Source organism: Desmodus rotundus, chromosome 6, assembly GCF_022682495.2.
Source record: "Desmodus rotundus isolate HL8 chromosome 6, HLdesRot8A.1, whole genome shotgun sequence".
NCBI classification, from domain to species: domain Eukaryota; kingdom Metazoa; phylum Chordata; class Mammalia; order Chiroptera; family Phyllostomidae; genus Desmodus; species Desmodus rotundus.
In genome coordinates, this window is record NC_071392.1 from 94,029,675 (window position 1) to 94,048,614 (window position 18,940).

Below are 18,940 nucleotides of genomic sequence, written 5' to 3' on the forward strand. Positions count from 1 at the left end.
TTAAAGTTTCGGGAGGGGGGAGTGAGAAGGCTCCTTTTGTAGCCCAGGGTCTCCTGTGTTTTGGGGGGCTCTGCAGGCCCTACCTGTTCTGTTTGCGGCAGGCAAGGGACCCTGAGGGGGGTGCTGTGGGCCGGCTCTGCTGCAGGCAGAAGGGGTGGCGCCCCCAGTCTTCCTGGGGTTAGAGCGAAAACCCAGGTCATGCCACAGCATCAGGTCTGATGAACTCCAGCCCGGCTGGGTGGCCCCTGCTGAGTTCTCTGAGCTCCGGTCCGCCAGCGCCCCGCCCCCCGACGCCCAGGGAGAGGGAGGCTCATCCCCCGGGCCACAGGCCAGAGACCTTGCCCTCCCACCCACCCTGCCCTGCCCCTTTGGTGCCCCTACTAGTCCCCAGGCAGGGAGAGGGAGGTGGGCTGAGCCCACTGGCTCCAACGGCCAGGAGAGGGCACACTCCCCCCAGACCCCCAAGAAGGGAATGATGGCTGGTGTCCACGGGCAGAGCGGGCAGTGCTTCTGCCCTGAAGTGGCCAAAAGATCAGCAGCGATGGGGCCCCTCACAGGGGCTGACAAATGGACACAGGCCCGGAGCTGGTTTAGCCTGGGGGAGAGGGGGTCTGGGCTCTGCCCTGCTGGTGGCTGCCTGCGGACGGTGGCCTCTGTGTCCCACCCGCTCACCTGCCCATCTGTCCATCTGTCCACTCAAGGCCCCAGCGGCCTGAGGCGGCTCCGTGTGCTCCTGGCCCCAGCTTTCCTTTCCGCTTGGCAACTCTGGTCTCAGCCTCTCTCTCTCTCTCTCTCCTCTCCTGCCCTCCCCTCCCCCAATCTGCACATCTGGCCCCTCCCAAGTGCCTTTAATCATGTCACTGCCCTTCTGGGGCCCTTTCCCGCGCGCTCTGTCTTTGGGGACGAGGTGCTGACCTTGAAAGCAGGACTGAAGGTGAGGACACGTGGGAGCCCCTGGGCTCTGCCCCCTGCTTCCCGCTCACCGATCCTCCGTTTCCTCCCCGTGTGTCCTGTGTCCCTGCCTGCCCGTGACCCCGCGGCTTCCCCGGGGCCTGCCTGGCCCAGCCTCCTCCTGGGGACCCAGGGCCGGCCCTCCACCGGGGGGGGGGGGGGCACACCTGTCAGCCAGGTAACTGCAGGCAGCGCTGCGGTCCCCTCTGGTGTGCGGGCAGGCATTCTGCCCCTGCATCTGCGAAGGGGTGCGTGTCCCCGGGCTACCTGGGAGGCGGCCCTGCCCCATGGAGTGCAGGGGATGGGGTGGATGCAGGGACGGTTGCTCAGCTCCTGACACTCCCGCCCCTCCTGGGCCTGGCTCAAGGCAGGCACTCACCGCGCCTACAGTGATGTCAGACAGAGGCTGTCTGCGTCGGGTCCCGTCCGAGCAGGGGGCTGGGCAGCCAGGGGTCCCAGCTGTGCCGCTCCGGGTGTGTCTCTGACCCGCCCTCTGACCTCCCCGTTTCTGACTGCCCCCACCCCCGCCTGCCCCGGCGGAGACCCCTGCCCCCGGCCGCTTTGCGCCTTGTCCCCGTGGGTCCCCCTCGTCACAGGCATGTCTGTCCAGTCTGGTCTTGGTGCGTGTGCGTGTGCGTGTGTCTTCAGCCTTGTGGGCCCGGCTCCCTGGGCTGGACGCCCAGCTCTCAGACCGGTGACGCTCTGGTTGGCTGATGGGGACAGGGGAACCCCTGAGGCTGGCCCTGTGTTTGGCGGGGGACACCAGCAGCCCACCCCTGCCCAGCGCTGTCAGGGTCAGGGGCTGCACCGCCCCACGCTAGAGTCACTGGCGTGTGGCTGTTTAAGTTTTCCTTGAAGTGAATGCAGTGAGCGAGCTGGTCCTGTTTTGCCTTCGGAGGGGCCAGGGGCTGGCCGGGTGTGCTCCTTGTCAGACAGCATCGGGGATGGTCCCCTGCGGTGACTCGGCTGAGGGCCCGGGAAGAAGTGCTTTCAGGGCAGGCAGCTGAGCGGGGAGGGCTGCAGCGGCCACGCTGGCTCGGGGTCTGGTCGCAGCCGGGACCCCTCACGGGCTGGATGCAGAGCCACCACCCTGTCCTCTTTCCCAGGGGACGGCTTCCAGGTGGGGGCCTGCCCCTGCAGGCCTGGGACCTGGGAGGGACTGGCTGAGGGGTCCCCATCTTTCGCTGTCTGGCATACTCTGACGAACCTGTGGCTGATGTGGGGTGAGGTGCCCTGGGAGAGAATGTTTGCCCTGAATTTGAGGGGCTTCGGTGAGCAGGCGGAACTGCTGGCTGGGGGTCCAGGTCCTAGGGACGCAGAGTCACGGCTGGGGGCGCGGGAATGCTTGCTGAGGAAGTGGGAGCCCAGTTCCCTCCTGCCGAATTGAGCACTCAGCGAGTCCTGTTCTTCAAGCGACCAGGCAGCTCCCACAGGGAGGAAGCTCGCGGGGTGCTCGCGGTCCTCCTTGGAGGGCCAGCCTGGGTGGGCCAGTGGCGGGCTCCGAGGACCCTGGGCGTGCTGGCTGACCAGACATGGCCAGGCATGTCCTTTGTGTGAGTGGAGAGAGGCATCTGGATGCCAGCAGGTGCCACCGATGTCTGAGTGAATGCGTGCATGCCAGGCCTTCCTCCCCGAGCGGTGACCCCCAGGTGTGCCTGGGTTCCTCGGGCACACAGTTTGGCAACAGCTTCGAAGGTGGAGGGAGAGGGAGAGGCTCCAGGAAAACGAAGGATTTCTTGTAGTTCTTGCTTGGTGCTTTCGTTTTTTGCTTAAAAAATGTGTGTGTTTTGGCAAGGAGATAAGTCCCAGGCTGTCGGGAGGCCCTGGGGGGCTGACCATTGGAGGAGCATTTCCTGCAGAGCCCCCCTAAACGGGTCCACCTCTGCTTGCGGACTCTGGACCCTGACCCCCTTCTCTGTAGCTTCCCACCGGGGAGAGGCAGCCACGGCCCCTGGGTCAGCGAGGCCCACCACCGCGGCGGGCAGCCGGCCGGGCTCGGCGAGACCTCACTGATAAGTTTGCGAAACCAAACTGCACGTTGTCCCCCCCAAAATGCGTGCTTTCCGGAACCCTGTCCATCTGGAAAGAACAGCCTTTGGCAAAGTCTCAGTCCATGTATTATTTTTCTGTGTGCATGGAAACAACAAAAAATAATACATCTCCTCAAAGACGCGACCCCCAAGCTCTGACTCTGGAAGGAAAAGGTATTTTTGGAGGAAAAAACGAGAGTTTTTTTCCTCCAAAAATAGGGGACGATTTTCTTCTCCAGGCCGGCAGAAGACTTTACGTGCAGCGCCTTCACGGCCCTGTTCAGACACAAGCTCTGCGGCTGGGGGACCCTGAGCCCAGAGCCACACACACACCCCAGCCCCACTAGGGGTGGTCGTGGGGCCTCGGCTTACCTGCCTGGCCCAGCTCCCTGCCCGGGGACTAACTGTGCTCTCCTCATTTCCAGTAAAGGCGGACCGTGCAGCCAGGGCCTGTGTGGATGCTGCCCGGGACACTCTAGGTACCGCGGACACGGGGCTCGGACAACCGTTGCTGCACGGCTCTTCCGCTCCGGACTCTGCCTGTTAGAGGTTCTGGACGAGCCAGGGAGGGGCCGCCCCGGCCCCGGCCCCTAGCTCCCGATTCCGATTGGCAGCTCGGCCCACAGCCCACGCGGGCACTGCTAGGCACCCCCTGATTCCAAGGCTCTTTCTCCCCAAGCAGGAGGGGGCTGGCTGGAGCCCCTGGGTCCCGACCGCTCGGGGCGCCTTCTTCCTGGCGTCAGTCCAGCACCTCTACTAGGCACCTGAGGACGGCCCCCCCCTCTAACCGCCGCCCCGCTGCCCCAGGGCTGCCCTGGCACACCAGATACACCAGGAAAAAAGGCAGACTGGCGGTGGAGAAGCCGTCCACCCTCGGCACCGTGGGTGCCGCTCCTCCCCTCTGTCCACTGCCGGCTGACGGGTGTGGAAGTGTCTGTCTCTCTGCTTGCTCCAGGTGCATCCCCTCCTCTCCTGCCCGCCTCCCACCCTGGCCGGCGCAGCCCTGCAAGGTGTGGGCAGCACTCACCTGCAGTCATTTGCATGTGGTTGCTGCTGAGTGGCCGGTGCCCGGAGGGGCCACGCAGCAGGACCAGGGCCCCGGCAGCCGCATGCTTGTAGCTGTGCATCCGCGCATGCTCCAAATCCTTCTCCACCCTGAGAGGGGCTCCAAGGGCTGCCCCCCGCCTGTCCTTGCTACCTGCGTGTTCATGGACTGACATAGGCGCTTGTGGGGAAGGCTCTCAGCCCCAGCATGGGAGGCTGGGCCAGGCGGAGGCCGGCCCGCTGGTCCGGAGCTCTGCTGCTGTGGTCACAGGCTGCTCCCTCAGTCAGGGGCTGTGGTCGAGGTTCCAGCCACCTTCAGTCCTGCTGTGCACAAACCTCACAAATGTCACCTCGTCCTCCCCACTCTCCCAGGGCATCCACGGCCGGCCGTGGCCAGCAGCTCCCTGTGGATGCCGGCTCCCACCCGCCGAGACAGCCCGTGTGTGGCCAGGATGTGTCTGAGCTCAGCTGGGGTCTCCCACTCATCCCCTCCCAGTTTGTGGCTGCCCCCCCCCGCCCCATATTTAGAATTTCACCCTGGGTGAGGACTGGCAGGTGGGGAGGGGAGTGGATCTCGGCTTTCTCCCCACACCCCAGCCCCATGTGAATGCTAGAGTGCAGGTGCCTCCCGTCCCAGTGAAGGCCATCTGGCCAGAGCCCCCCACCTTGGCTCGTGAGGTGAGGGAGGGCACTGCAGGACCCTGGTGTCTGGGTGGCTGGGTTCGGGGGGCGAGTGCCTGCAGGTGACTGAGGAGGCCCAGGTGTCCACCCTGCGGTGTACTACAGTGGGGAGCCCCGCCCTGGTCTGAGGTACAGGCAACAGGTCCCGCCGCGTCCCAGCCCTCCTGGCTGGGCAGGGCCATCACTTCTCATGGCCTCCCTGCACCAGATGGTAGCCATTGTTGGGACAGGAACACAAAAGAGGCCATGTGGTCAGAGGCCCCACAATGCCTGGCACTGGGCGTCCCTCAGTCTCCACCTGCTCGGCTGGGCCTTGCCCTGGGTTCAGCAGTTACGAGCTTGGGGCCAGTGTTCTGAGCAAACTGATGCCCCCCCATCCTGTGCTCATAGGGCACCGGGAGCTCCGCACCTCAGGGCTGTCGGCCCAAGGGGCTCTTCTCCCCGTCCTGCAGGGATCCCTAAACCAGCACAGACAGGCTGTGGGGCCTGGGGCAGGGAGGGGCACCCACCTAGGGTGCAGCGTCCAGGCTGGGTGGGCCCGGTGCTGGCCGCCTCCTCTCCATGGCTGGTCATCTCTATGCCACCCGATTGCGTGTCTGGGCTGTGGGTGCCTACTGAGGCCAGTGGAGGCGGTTGACCCAGGGTGGCTGCGGTGGGGCTGGTGATACCTGAGGCGTTAGCTGGCATGGTGGCTGCCCACAGGCCCCCACCCCGGGGCAGGTTTGTCCCAAGCCCCCAGGGGCAGTGAGGGGCCTGGTCAGAGGCCTGAGCGAGCGGGTTCCCAGTTCACAGAGCCTTGCGGTCCTCTCTCGGGGGCCGGGGGACTGCCCAGTGGGAGGAATCGAGTGGCTGCCTGGCCTGATGCTTCGCCTGGCTACCGTGACCCACCCCATCTCCTGGCTGCTGCCCCAAAGGACCTGTCTCCATGGTTATCAAGAGCTGTATGGACAGGGAGGCCCAAGGACCTCCCAGGGCTGTGGCTGGCTGGCTGTGGTCGCCTCCTCCCTGCAGCCTTGGGCCAAGGCTCGGGACAGTAGGCCTCTTGCAACCAAGTGGCCAAGTGGCCGGCAGAGCTGGCCCATCCACTCTATCCTCTGGGAGTGGGACGGTCCATTCCCACTGTGTCCTGTTGACGGGGGCAGAGCCTGCACTGTCCCTGGGGTGGAGGGGAGGAGGACAGGCACCACCCTCCACAACGCTTCTCCTCCGGCCTCACCCACTCCCTGGGGCTGCAGGGGCCCAGGGGTCCGCTGCAGACCTGACCCCTCCTGATGCTGGAGCAGTTACCAGGTGTGGAGGGCAGACAGGGAGCCTGCGGGGTGCCCAGGGAGAAGCCACCGCCAATGCTGCCCTGCCGTGGGGTCCCCTTGCAGTGGGAGGCCTGGCTGGATGTGCGGACAGGGCTCAGGCCCCTGTTGGTGGTGGCCACAGGTGGTTTAAGAGTCCACTGGCCCCTGGCCAGGCCGAGCACCCGAGCCAGCCCGGGACCCCCTGGTGGAGCGGACCTCCACGGTATCTCCCTTGGCCTGCGACCTCCCACCCGACCCGGGTTCCAGCCGCTGCCCCTCGGCGGCTTCTCTGGGGCTGAGTCTGCATCTCTCTCCTTTCCATGGGGGATGCCGCCAGCTCAGAGCCGATGGCGGGCGTGAGGGTTCTGTCCAGAGTGACTCTTCTTGCTGTCTTTCTGTGTGTGTCTGTCCGTCTGTCCTCCTGGGAGCAGTCAGAAGGTCAGTTTGAAAGACCGTGTCTTCTCCAGCCCCCGAGGTGTGGCTGCCAAGGGGAAGGGGTCCCCGCAGGCCCAGCCAGTCCGGCGCTCGCCCAGCGCCGACCAGAGCCTGGAGGAGAGTCCGAGCAAGGTGCCCAAGAGCTGGAGCTTCGGTGACCGCAGCCGCGCGCGGCAGGCCTTCCGGGTCAAGGGCGCCGCGTCTCGGCAGAACTCGGAAGGTGGGTCAGCCCTGCATCCTGCTGTGGTCCGGCTGCTTTCAGGGTTCACTCCCCAGGGGGGCAGCACCCACTCATTCGTCTCTTCGTTTGTTGGGGTGGAATCACCTCACAGGAAATGAGCCATTTTAAAGCGAACAATTGAGGGGCGCTCAGCGCACTTGCTGCGCAGCTCCTGGACGTTCCACCCGCCTTCCTCTCGTGTGTCCGGGACACACCACACGGGTGGACCACGCAGCGTCTCTAGTGTCTGGCTTTGTTCACAAGTGTTTTCGGGGCCCCTCCACGGTGCGAGTGGGTCAGAGCCTCTTCCTCTTCATGCCGAGCGACATTCCGCTGTTACTGGGTACGGACACGTCCCCTCTGTCCCCTCATGCGCTGTGTCCCCTTCCACCCAGAAGCAAGTCTCCCCGGGGAGGACATCGTGGACGACAACAAGAGCTGTAACTGCGAGTTCGTGACCGAGGACCTGACCCCGGGCCTCAAAGTCAGCATCCGGGCCGTGTGGTGAGTAACCCTGGCGTCCCCCTCACAGAGCCCAGGAAGGGGCGCGGTCACTCTGTCCCTGAGGTCCGGGGGTACACCTTGTGGCCGACACCCCTTCGGTCCCGGATCCTTGCGGCTCACAAGGCGTCAGTGTCCCTGCCCGTCACCCGGAGCTGTCCGTGGGCGGCCAGGGAGGTGAGGCGCTGACTGCGTGGCTGAGGCCGGTGTGGGGGGGCGGTGTGTTTGGTGGGTGGGTGGCCCAGGTAATAGGGACACCTTGTCCAGAGCACGTTCTCAGAGCCGCAGGGAGGGCCCTGGGCAGGCAGAGGCCGGCACTGGCCCTGCCTGGGGGGGCCTGGTGGTCTCTGCCAGGGGCTCACGGTCCCCATCCACCCCTCAGTGTCATGAGGTTCCTGGTGTCCAAGCGGAAGTTCAAGGAGAGCCTGCGGCCCTACGACGTGATGGACGTGATCGAGCAGTACTCGGCTGGCCACCTGGACATGCTGTCCCGCATCAAAAACCTGCAGTCCAGGCAAGAGCCCCAGGCCTGGGGCCCGGAGGCCGGTCCTGGGGAGATGGGTGCTAGAGGGTGCACGCTCCCCGCCAGAGGTTGGGCGGGGGCCAGGGCGCTGGGGGCACGGAGGCCAGCTCTGTTGCGGCCACCTCTGGGTGGGCCCTTCCTCTCGGCCCACACGCAGTTTCCGTGATGTTTGTGTTTGACATCTCTGCCATCTCTCCTGCCCCCTCCTGCCTACGCTGGTGTGTGTGTGTACTCACACGTATGTGCACGCACGTGCCTGTGTGGATGCACATGTGTCAGCACACCATGTAGATCTCTCTCTGTGTGTGTGCATGTGTGTGCGGGCATGTGAGCCCATGTGGGTGTATACACGTGTCTCTGGTGTGCCCTGTATGCCGTGTGTCGTGCACGTGTGTGATGGGGGCAGAGGGGCTCCGCCGAGAGGGGGCTGTGGGGTGTCAGCTGTGTGCCTTGGCGCCTCTTCTTCTCTCCTCTGACCCCTCCTGGGGCCATCCTAGGGCACATGTGTGCCAGGCTGGCGTGCTCACCCCAGAAGCCCCCTGTATGAACACATGCTCCCCCCACCTGGGGCACACACAAGCACACCTGGGAGGGGTGTGTATGCAGTGCACACACAAACCCATGCCCACGGCAGCACACACATGTGCCAGCACACCTGTGTACACACAAGCACACTTTCAGCCTGGCGTCCACATACATGTGCCCCGCAAGTCCGCCCGCATGCACACATGTCAAGTACACATACCCTTCTAGACACCTACCCTCTGCACGGGCAGACAAGCCGTGCACACACGTGTGTGTGTGAGTAGGCCACATGGCAGTCGTGCCCTCCTGAAGTGGGGCACGTGCTCCTGCTTGTCAGAGCCCCCCGTCCGCAGCCCCTCCAACACGGCCGTCACCGGGGAGGCCTGGGCCCTGGGTCTGCACCATCAGGGAACTGTCCTGGGGGGCAATGCCGTGTTGGGCTGCCCCCCATCTTGCGCCCGGATGCAGGGGAGGGGTCTCTCTGGGCCTTATGCTGTCCCTGTTGGGCGAGGGCTGGGGTTGAGCCCTTCCTGTCCCTGGGCTCAGGGCCCCGCAGAGCATCAGCCTGTGCTGTGCTTGTGAGCAAGTGTGTGTGCCGCTGTGCCCATGGGGAAAACAGAGTGTGGAGAGCAAGCCTGTGTGAGTGTGTGAAACACATTGGGTGTGCACGGATGTGCAAACATGTGAGGGTGTGTGTGAGCAACATGTGAGCATGCACATGACTGAGTGTGCCTGTGTGGGCTTGTGAGCAATGTGCACGCACACAAGTCTGTGTGTGAGGTGTGTGTGGGTGTGCATGTGTGTACACGTGCAGACTCTGCATGTGTGAGCGTGTGAGCAGGGTGTGTGTGTACAATGTGCGTGCGCGAGAGCAGCTGCCCGCCGGGCCTCCCTCGCACACCTCACTGCCACTGTGGGGCTCACCAGGCCCTTCGGCCCTGACTCTCCTTTTCCGTCCTCTCTGTCGGGAAAAGCCAAGTGCTCCCCATGGGGCCAGACGTCTGTTGTGGCCACCATCCCGAGTGCTGTTACTGCAGGCGTGGCAGGTGCTGGGCCCGCTGCCCTCTGCCCTGCGCACCTGCATGCTGGTTGGGCAGGCGGGATGTGCCGAGAGGCGGCCTGGGGGCGTGTGCTCGCTTGAACACGGGAAGGCTCAAGCAAGCGTGGCGTCCACGGCGTGGTTGCGTGTGGCCATAGTTGTAAAAAGCGTCCCTCTGTTGCTTCAGGCTGGGTCGCTCCTTCTGTGTCTGCAAGCCCCCAGCCGCCCGCCTCGTGGTGCTTCACGACGTGTTTGCTGGTGTCTCTTTTCTCGTTTACTTGCCAGGATAGATATGATTGTGGGCCCCCCACCCCCTTCAACTCCCCGGCACAAGAAGTACCCCACCAAAGGACCCACGGCCCCTCCGAGAGAGTCACCCCAGTACTCACCTAGGTCAGGATGCCGACCGCCCCGCCTGTGTCTGTGCAATGGCCAGCGCCCTTCGCTCCAGCCACATGACGGCAGGCCCTCGCTGCACTCCGAGGGGACACGTCCAGCCAGGGGGAGGCGTCCCCGGCAGGGCCCAGGCAGCTTTACAAGGATACCCGTGCGACACCCTCCTGGGTGGGGCTCCCTGGGCAGAAGCAGTGGCCAGCACCGCAAGGACTGGGGGCATCCGGGGTGCGGGGGGGCCTTCAGGGCCCCGGCCCACAGTGCCCTTGCTCGCAGCCCTCAGGCCCGACTCTGGCCCCCAGCACCTGCCACCTGCGGGGATCTAAGCGAGTCCCATTGCTTCTGTTGCCTTTAACCCTGTGGGTACGGACAGTCAGGTGCCCAGTGAGCGCAGGGGCCCTGGATCCCATCACGGTGGGTGTGACCAACGGGCACACCCAGCTAATGGGCATCATGCATGGTGAGGGCACACTTAGGTGGTGAGTCGGCACAGGCAGACTCTTCAGTGACAAAAAATTCAGACCTTGGGCGGGTCTGGTCGGCCCAGGGAGGGTGGAGTCCCTGGAGCAGGGACGTGAGGTTGAGGACTGAGGCACCTGGCTCTGCCGGCAACTCAGGAGCCGAGGGGCCCAGGGGCGTCTGGAGGCCAAGGGTCAGCACTCCAGGCATCTTGACCTAGTGCTTCTGGGGAGCAGGCCTGACCCAGGGCCTCCCCGGAGAGTGTTTTCTGGGTGCCCTGCTTGGCCATGTCCCCCAGCCCTGAGCCATCCTTCCAGACCTTGCTGCAGGGGACAGAACTGGGCGTTGAGAGCCAGGAGCTGGGCAGGCCTCCCAGCCACCTCGGCCAGAGGACACAGTCGCAGAGAAGGGGTTGGAAGGACAGTCTTGGCACATGGCGGGGAAGCTGGACTCCTCAGCCTGAAGCCTAGGGGAGGGGTAGCACCGGCTTCTGGGGGACCCGCTCCACTGCCCCCGGCAGGAGCAGCAGCCGGCTGAGCCCTGGACCCTGGCTCCTGGGAGACTAGCCAGGCAGGCGGCCCGTCATGTGGCAGGGGTGAAGGCGCTGAGCAGGTGTGCCTGGACCGTATGAACGCACGGAAACACCGAGAGCCCTTCCTCCCTGTCCGTTCCACACCGGAGTCTGCTTGGAGCCCGAGGGCCCCCCGCCACCCCCACCCCACCCGCCCCGCTGGCCCTTTGGTGCATGAGCCCAGCATGAAGCTCAGCGGAGCATGAGGAGCTGCACCATGGCTCACAGCCTGAACCCCTCTTCCACTTCCTGGGACAGAGAGGAAAAATCACCCCGAGTCCCCACCAGAGACAGGCAGGGCGGCCCTGGGTCAGGAAGGAAGCCCAGATGTGGCCCAGGCCAGATCATGTGGCCCCTGCCCCCGAGCTTGAGAAGTGGGCTCTGTGCTGGGGGCTTCAGGCCACAGATGAGGGGGGCTGCATGGCCTCAGCCCGGGGCCCTGCCCTGCTTGGCGGCCCCTGGCAGGTTCACAGGAGCTGACCCCACAGCTTGTAGACCGCCAGGCCCCTGACTCTGCGGGGCGCCCCCACTCTCGGGCTCCTGGGCCATCTTCCAAGCGGTCCTGCTCAGCATGGGGCCAGGGGACACTGTGCTGGTCACACAGAAGCCCCTTCCTGGAGGCTTCCCCCTCTTCTCCTTGGCATTCAGGACCTACGGCCTTGTTGGAGACGAGCTCATCAGTGTGCTGCATCCTGCACATGGGCACACACACACACGTGATGAAAGCACATGGGTAGACACACACAGCACACCCGTACACACACATGTGTGTACACGTGCCCGGCAGTGCGCGTGCTCACCCACATGCACGCGGGCAAGCACACACAGGCACCCTCTCTGGTCGGCAGTGTCTCTGTCTGTTCCCCTTCAGTCGTGCGTGGGCAGCTTCCGGGCTGGTCTGTTCCCCGCTCCCGTCCTGGTGCATGTGCCCGGCTCCTTGTCCCTGCTTCCCCGCTTCTGTTGTTGCTGCCACACACAGCTGACTCTGTCCCCACCAGGCCGCTAGGCAGAGGGCTCCTGGCACATGATGAAGGAGGGGAGCTCGGTGGGGGAAGGGCTGGGGGTGCAGAGCCCAGGGGCGAGTGGCCCCGATACCTTCGTGTGCCTCCGTGCTAATGTGCTGGCCCACTGGAATGGGGTGGGCAGGGAACAGACCCTGAGAGTCCAGGACCAGGTGAGGACAGGTGCCTGGCGCCCACCTGTCCTGGCACCTGCTGTCCCACGCTGGCTCTGGGCACGGCCTAGTGCCTGGAATAGGGGGCGTGGCCTGGCCCAGGAGGAAGGGCTGTAGGCCACCACACCCACCTGAACTCATGCTGGGGGACGGGGCCTTCCCCCCGCAGAGTGGACCAGATTGTGGGGCGGGGCCCGGCGATGACCGACAAGGACCGCACCAAGGGCCCGGCGGAGGCAGAGCTGCCCGAGGACCCCAGCATGATGGGCCGGCTGGGCAAGGTGGAGAAGCAGGTGGGAGAGCCCGGGAGGGCCACCCTGCTGCTAGCCTGGGGGTTCTGGGGTGGACGCTGCAGGAGGGGTCCTGGAGCTTCAGGCACGTGGGGCCCTTCACAGCTAAGGGTGCTGCAGCTGGACACCTCACAGCCCCGAGCCCTCCCTGGTCTCGGGTACTTTTCCTTCTGTGGCCGCAGACCCTTGGGGCAGGAGAACCATTTTTGCCCCCTACCTTGCCTGGGGCCACTGAGAGATACCGTGGACTGGGTCCCTATGGGTGGCCCCTGTCATACCTAGGACCTGGCCCCCACTGCCCCGTCCTGGGGGCGAGTCCTCAGCACCCACCCACAAGGCTTCTGCTTGGCTTGGGTTCTGGTGCCAAGGGCGGAGGCTGGTGCCGTCCCTCTGTGGTGGGCAGTAGGCAGCCAGCCTCACGGGGAGAGGGGGGGTCCCGTGATCGGAGACGCTGAGGCCACATGCAGTGACAGGGTGGGGGGTCAGAGGCAGGGAGCCGCCCGCTCAGCAGCCGCCACTACAGGTCCTGTCCATGGAGAAGAAGCTGGACTTCCTGGTCAGCATCTACACGCAGCGCATGGGGATCTTGCCATCGGAGGCCGAGGCGTACTTCGGGGCCAAGGAGCCGGAGCCAGCGCCGCCGTACCACAGCCCCGAGGACAGCCGTGAGCATGGGGACCGCGGCGGCTGCATCGTCAAGCTCATCCGCTCCACCAGCTCCATCGGCCACAAGAATTTCTCGGCGCCCCCGGCCGCACCCCCCGCCCAGTGCCCGCCCTCCACCTCGTGGCAGCAGCAGGGCCATGCCCGCCATGGCCATGGCACCTCACCCGTGGGGGACCCCGGTGCGCTGGTGCGCATCCCGCCGCCGCCCGCCCATGAGCGCTCGCTGTCGGCCTACAGCGGGGGCCACCGGGCCAGCACGGAGTTCCTGCGGCAAGAGGGTGCGCTGCGGGACAGTGACACATCCATCTCCATCCCATCCGTGGACCATGAGGAGCTGGAGCGCTCTTTCAGCGGCTTCAGCATCTCCCAGTCCAGGGAGAACCTGGACGCACCCCACGGCGGCTACGCGGTCGCGGCGCCCTGTGCCAAGGTCAGGCCGTACATCGCGGAGGGCGAGTCGGACACGGACTCAGACCTCTGCACGCCGTGCGGGCCGCCCCCACGCTCGGCCACGGGCGATGGCCCCTTCGGCGACGTGGGCTGGGCCGCGCCCCGGAAATGAGGCCCCGTCAGCCTCTTCCTGACTCTCGGCCTTGAGGTTTCCAGGCAGGACCCTCGGGGCCTTTTCTTGGAGTCACATGGCGGTGCCTGTGCAGGGCGAGGCGGAGGGCAGGGGCTGCTGGGTCTCCGTGGTGAAGGTGCGCGGAAGTCCTTTTCCAACGGGGGCAGGCAGGTGGCTGTGCCCACTCTGCAGGTGGAGGCCCAGGTGTGAGCAGGCAGGGAGATAGCAGAGGGCCGGCCCACGGCCGCAAGGTGGAGGTGCAGGGTCAGGGAGCAGGGCCAGGCTGTGGGGGCCCGGCGAGGGGCAGGCCTGTCCATGTGCACGGCTGGGACGATGTCCCCTGGCCTCTGGGTGCCCATCCAGAGAGCTGCCGGTCAGCATCGTCCCATCTACCCCTGTGTCCAGGAACCCGGCCTGGAGAGGAGGTGCGAGGCCTCGGGACCACAGGGGAGCGTGGCAACCCTCGGACTCCTGGTCTCGGCTCTGTGGGGGAGCCTGCCCCACGGGCTTCTGGAAGGGGGTCTCCCGATCACCGGAGATCTCGGGGTTGGGCATCCCTCGTGCTCTCCACCTTGCCGGCTCCCAGGCTGGGCCAGCACTTTGACAGAGGCCTAAGTGTGGGCAGGGCTGCCAGGTGGAGGGGGTGCCGCCCTGGGCTGGGCGATGTGGTGAGCAGACTCCCCCTCTGTCCTTTGCTAGGGTCCCACTTCACCTGTGCCCCCGTGGTTCCCTGACAGGACCCAGGTCTGGGTGAGGCTGTGACTACTGGGAAAAACTGTCAAAGCCCTGGGTGTCGCTGGGCAAAGGCAGCTCTGTCCTCCAGGCCAGCGGTCCCCAACCTTTTTGGCACTGGAGACCGGTTCCATGGAAGATGATTTTTCCACGGACCAGCGGCAGGGGGCAGGGAAAGGAGACGGAGCTCAGGTAGTAATTTGAGCGAAGCTTTGCCCTGCTACGCCCCCTGCGCTGTGCAGCCCCGTCCTAACAGGCCACGGGCCAGCACCTGTCTACGGCCTGGGGGTTGGGGACCCCTGCTCTGCGTTGTCTCTCCTGTCCCCGCTGGAACTGACTGATCCCCACCCGCTCTCCACTGACCAGCCCTTGGCTGTGGCCTCTTGGTGAATTGGGAGCCAGGGACACTGTTCTGCAGCCTGGGACCCAGGGAGCAGGATCCAGCCCTCCTGGCCTGAAGACTGTTGAGCCGGGAGCCCGAAAGTGGGGGGTCCCCACAGGCAGTGCGGGTGCCTGGCACTAGGGCAGCGAGCCTGGCACCACACGTGCTCACAGGTGGTGACCCCGTGGGCGCAGGGCTGGGCCCCGCGAGGGCCACTGTGGAGCCACTGCCCCGAACGCTGGGTCCAGGGAGAGCCTGGGCTGCCTCCTCCCGCTGCTTGTTTGAGCCCCGACTGGCTGGGGCCCGGGAGGCCAGTGAGAGGAGTCGTCTTGCCCTCTGGGAAGGGCTTTTAAGCAGCGTCTGGGGTCCTAGGGGTCGGGGTGCTGGTGCCCAGGGGTCTTTGCAGCGGCGTCTGCTGTCCATGGGGGGTCACTGCATCGCTGCAGCCCCTGCCCCTCACCATTGCCAGGACACGCCAGGGCCCACCTCTTCCACAGCTGCAGCCCAGGCAGCTGGAGGGCAGGGAACTGGCCGGCAAAGCCCGGGGCGGGGGACCCATCACAGCCTCCCAGGAAGACTCGGGCACGGAAGCTGCTGGGTGGCGAGGGGACGGATGAGGAGCCCCCCCAGCCTGTGCCCCGATGTGTCTGCTCATGTGCTCCCCCTCTCGAGGGCAGTGTTTTTCCAGCCTCAGGCCCCGCAGTGACAACAGAAGTCCCTCCAGTGTAGGTGCCCCTGGCCCTCGGTGGGACGCAGCCGAGTGGCTGCTCCCCTCTCTGCCTGCCTTCAGATGAGGGGGGCCGGGTGGGGGCAGGGAGAGAGCCCCGCTGTGGGCCCCAGGCGGGTCCAGCAGGCAGGTCCCCAAGCCAAGCATGTCTGCACCTGACCCTAGCCCTGGGATGGTCACAGCTGGGGGCCAGCAACCACACTGTGTCCCCTGTCAGATCTTGGCCCTTTGTCCCCAAGAGAGGTTTCATCCTGTCCCCGTCCTGTGTCTGGTCCCCGAGCATCTCAGCCAGATGTGGGAGCCAGGGCCAGGCGAGCCTCAGCGGTCGCAGCAGGAGGGGCTGCGTGGGGGTGCGGGGTGGTCTGGGGAGGGGGTGGGGTCGGGGTTCCCGCTCAGGGGCCTGTGCAAGTCCCCTAGGTGCCCGTCCAGGGCGCGGGGCCCCCACCTCCGGACAGAGGCGTCCTCAGGGCGCTTCTGTTGTCTTGAGTGCTCCTGCGCGACCACAGGCGGCTGGGCGGCCGTTCCCAGGATGGTGCGTGTGTCAGCTGGAACACATGCCCCACGCCACACACGCATACCTGGGCTCACGTCTGCACGCCTGCAGCACGCACACTCACACACAGAAACGCACACAAGCACACAACACACACATGCACGCTCACGCCCACACTCACCCACGTGTGCACTGGGCAGCCCTGTGACCTCCCTTCATGTCTGCTTTAAGGCATTAGGAGTTAGGGACTGAGGAAGTGGCGGTGGTCCTGGAAGCCGGTGGGGGGGGGGCGGGCTCTGGCCTCCCCGTTCCTGGGCAGGAGCTGCAGAGGGCTCAGTGGTGCCCCCCAGGGTCCCACGCTGCCCCCTCAGCTGGTCGGTAGCAGTCTGGAGTGTTTGTGTGGCCGATGCCCTGAGGTGGCTTGGGCTGGGCCAAGGAGGTCTTGGCCCCTGTGGGGGGTCCAGATGCGACACTGGGGGCTGCCCCCTTGGCCCTGTGGCCTGGCCCTGCGTTCCCGCCAAGCGTGGGGCCACCCCTCCCTGTATTGGCTCAACGCCTCCCTCTTCTGTCCAGGTCGAGTCATGAACCGAGGCCCCCGACGGGCCACCTGGAGGGGGTAGGGACCAGTCCCAGGGCAGAGGGTTCCCTCTGGCCTGCCTGCCTGGCCCAGCCCTGCCAGAGGCCACAGCAGCCTCCTCGGCAACTGGGCCACCCCAGGCGTGGGACTCCAGGTGTTGACATGGGAGACACGCCCCCGTCTCTCTGTTGTCCCCCCACATTCAGGGGACACCCAGACATCAGGCTCCCATCTTTGTGGAAAGGGCTCAGCGCTGAGATGCTTCCAGATGCTTCTCAAAGCCCAGGGGGGTGATGGGCGCTGGGGGCCTTTGCAGATACGCTGGTGTTTGTGTCGATTTTATATTCACCTGAATTGTAAATAATGTACAGACGGCCCTCAGCTGCCCTCAGCAGGGGTGGCCCAGCCCCATTTTCTGTGACTCTCCAAGCCGGACTCCAGGCCACCTGCCTGTGTGTACTCATGCTGGGTAGGAGGTAGGGTGGGCAGAGAGGCCTGGCAGGGGTGGGCTGCCTGCTTCCAGGGCCCGCGGAACTTGTGCTCCTGTCCCTAGGGGCAGGCTCCACGTGGGCCCCACCAAGCACGAAGTAGAAACAACCAAGGAAGGCTTTCTGGAGGCAGCAGTATGGTGGGGTTGGGTCTGTGCCTCTCCTCTCTCCGAGGAACCTGGGGCCAGGAGCACACAGGAGTCCTGTGAGGCGGGTGCTGACCCAGGAGGCTGCTCTGCAGGGTAGGGTGGGGGTTGGCGGGAGGCTTTAGGAAACAGGGTAGAGTGGAAAAGTGACATTCTATGGCAGACAAGACCCCTCTTCATGGCCTTTCACAGACATTTGTAGGGTTGGGGAGGAGTTGGGTGGTCTCCTGTCTTGGACACTTGCAAGGGTGACCCTGGCTGATGAGGACACTGGGATAGGAGGGGACCCTCCCTGGGTGGCCCTGGTCCTGGGGCTTGCAGGCAGGTGTGCACATGTTACCGTGTGCCTCGCACTCAACTCTGACGGTTTCATAAAGTTGTTGCCTTAATGCATGTTGAAGGGATTGACTGAGGTGAGCCCTGGGTGACCGCCAGGCATCGGCACCCCCCCGCCTCCGCCTCCGCTGGTGGTCCACAGGACCTGCCCCACCGAGGGCACGGAGCCGGCCGACTTGTATGTCTGGCGCCGGCTGCACCCCCCACTCCGCCTGCACGTCTGCCTGGATCCTCCCGCCCACCTGCCCGCGGTTGCCCGCCAGCCTGAGGGCGGCCGCAGCCCCCACCTGCGCTGTTGCCTTGGCTGCGTTTGCACTTCTGCTCATGCTCCAAAGAATACTCCCTAATGCCTTGCGTGCGCGCGCTCTGCGCGCAGCGACCCAACCTCTTCCCGTCGAACGCGCTGCCGCTGCACACTGCGCCTCGAACGCGCTGCGGGTTTCCAAGGACAGACGCCCGGGGAACAGCGGGTTCCCAGGACCAGCAGGCGGCCCGCTCGCTCTGCTCCCGGTCCAGCGGACACACGTGCCAGTGAGAGTGGGCCCAGCGCGGGTCCCTGGGGACTTGGGTGTTTAATCTGGCGGCCGGGACGCATGTGCAAAGTTCTTGAAAGTTCTACTGCCATGGGGACGGGGACGGGTCCAGGTGCCCAGGGGACCTGCGCACTTAGTAAAACACAGTGATTCAACCTGCACAGTGCGTGGCCTCGTCCCTTCCGCGCCGTTGCTGGCCTGTGCCTTCTCGCCACCGCCAGGAACAGCCGGGCCCTGGGCGCGGGCTCTGTGCACGGTGTCTGAGTGGGTGGGGGTGGCCCGGGAGGTGGCCTCGGAGCCACCTCCCACCTCCACACCTGCCTGGTCATTCCCCTCACCCACTATTCCACCTCTCACCCCTGGGCCTCCCGCTCCTGCCCCGGCCCCGATGGGTGAGGTGTGGGGGACAGGGGAGGCAGCCACGACCTCGGGTCTCCCACCCGAGGGTTCCAGGCTGCACTGGGTTTGCAGAGAGCAGCTGTACCGCCCGCTCCCTGGAATATTCCTCCCACCAGGTCCTCCCTGGCCTCCAGGGGTGGCCTCCAGGGGTGGACTGAGCAGAAGAGCAGCTCAGTGGTCTCATGCTCGGCGCCTCGCTGACACCCGGCCCTGCGGTGGGGGCGGGGGCCCCAGAGGGCCGCTCAGCCACGGCCCCAGGAAGGCTCTGAGGCCACATCCGGCCCCTCCACTTACTTCTAGCCAGGGGCACCCCAAGCTCTCTGTGCCTCGGTGTCCTCCCCAGCAGAATGGGGTGATCGGTGACGCACCTCGTAGGATTGGGGCGACGGGCACAGAGCAGGGAGAATGGTGCAGGCCAGGGACAGAGAGGGCAGCGAAAGGTCTGGTCGTGCTGGGGAGCCGGGCGTCCCTGAGAGGGACACGGGGACCGGCGCCTCTGTGCCCAGGATGCCACTAGGTGGCGGTGCTCACCCAGGAGCGGGCAGCTGCGGAGGCAGCCCTTCCATTCAGCGAAGCCCACTTGCAGAGGCGGCCCAGAACCGGATCCCGAACCCTGTGGCCTAGGTCCTCAGTCCTGGCCCCGGCTCTGAGCTGGGAGAGGGCCTGAGGGGTCAGAGGAGGGCTCCTGTCCTGGGGGAGGGGGCTCCAGTTGTGGGCAAAAGGCTGGAAGGGGAGGGCTTGGGACCGTGGTGGGGCCCTCCAGCTTCACGGCAG

The 18,940-nt window shown here is 65.7% G+C and overlaps 1 protein-coding gene across 6 annotated transcripts in view; it reads left to right on the top strand.

Moving 5' to 3' along the window:
• Window positions 1-15,539, top strand: part of KCNQ2 (potassium voltage-gated channel subfamily Q member 2) — a 42,284-nt gene extending 26,745 nt beyond the window's left edge. For 2 of the 6 annotated variants that reach the window (XM_053927059.1, XM_053927060.2), the window contains 6 exons: window positions 3,407-3,460; window positions 6,427-6,650; window positions 7,046-7,154; window positions 7,534-7,665; window positions 12,005-12,128; window positions 12,649-15,539. In XM_053927059.1, coding sequence (XP_053783034.1) covers window positions 3,407-3,460; window positions 6,427-6,650; window positions 7,046-7,154; window positions 7,534-7,665; window positions 12,005-12,128; window positions 12,649-13,353 — 1,348 coding nt within the window. In that variant the 3' untranslated portion in view covers window positions 13,354-15,539. Of the gene's footprint in view, window positions 1-3,406; window positions 3,461-6,426; window positions 6,651-7,045; window positions 7,155-7,533; window positions 7,666-9,523; window positions 9,632-12,004; window positions 12,129-12,648 lie in introns of all 6 variants that reach the window. The other 4 variants (XM_053927061.2, XM_053927062.2, XM_053927064.2 and 1 more) reach the window with 3 other exon arrangements.
• The last annotated feature ends 3,401 nt before the right edge of the window (window positions 15,540-18,940 follow it).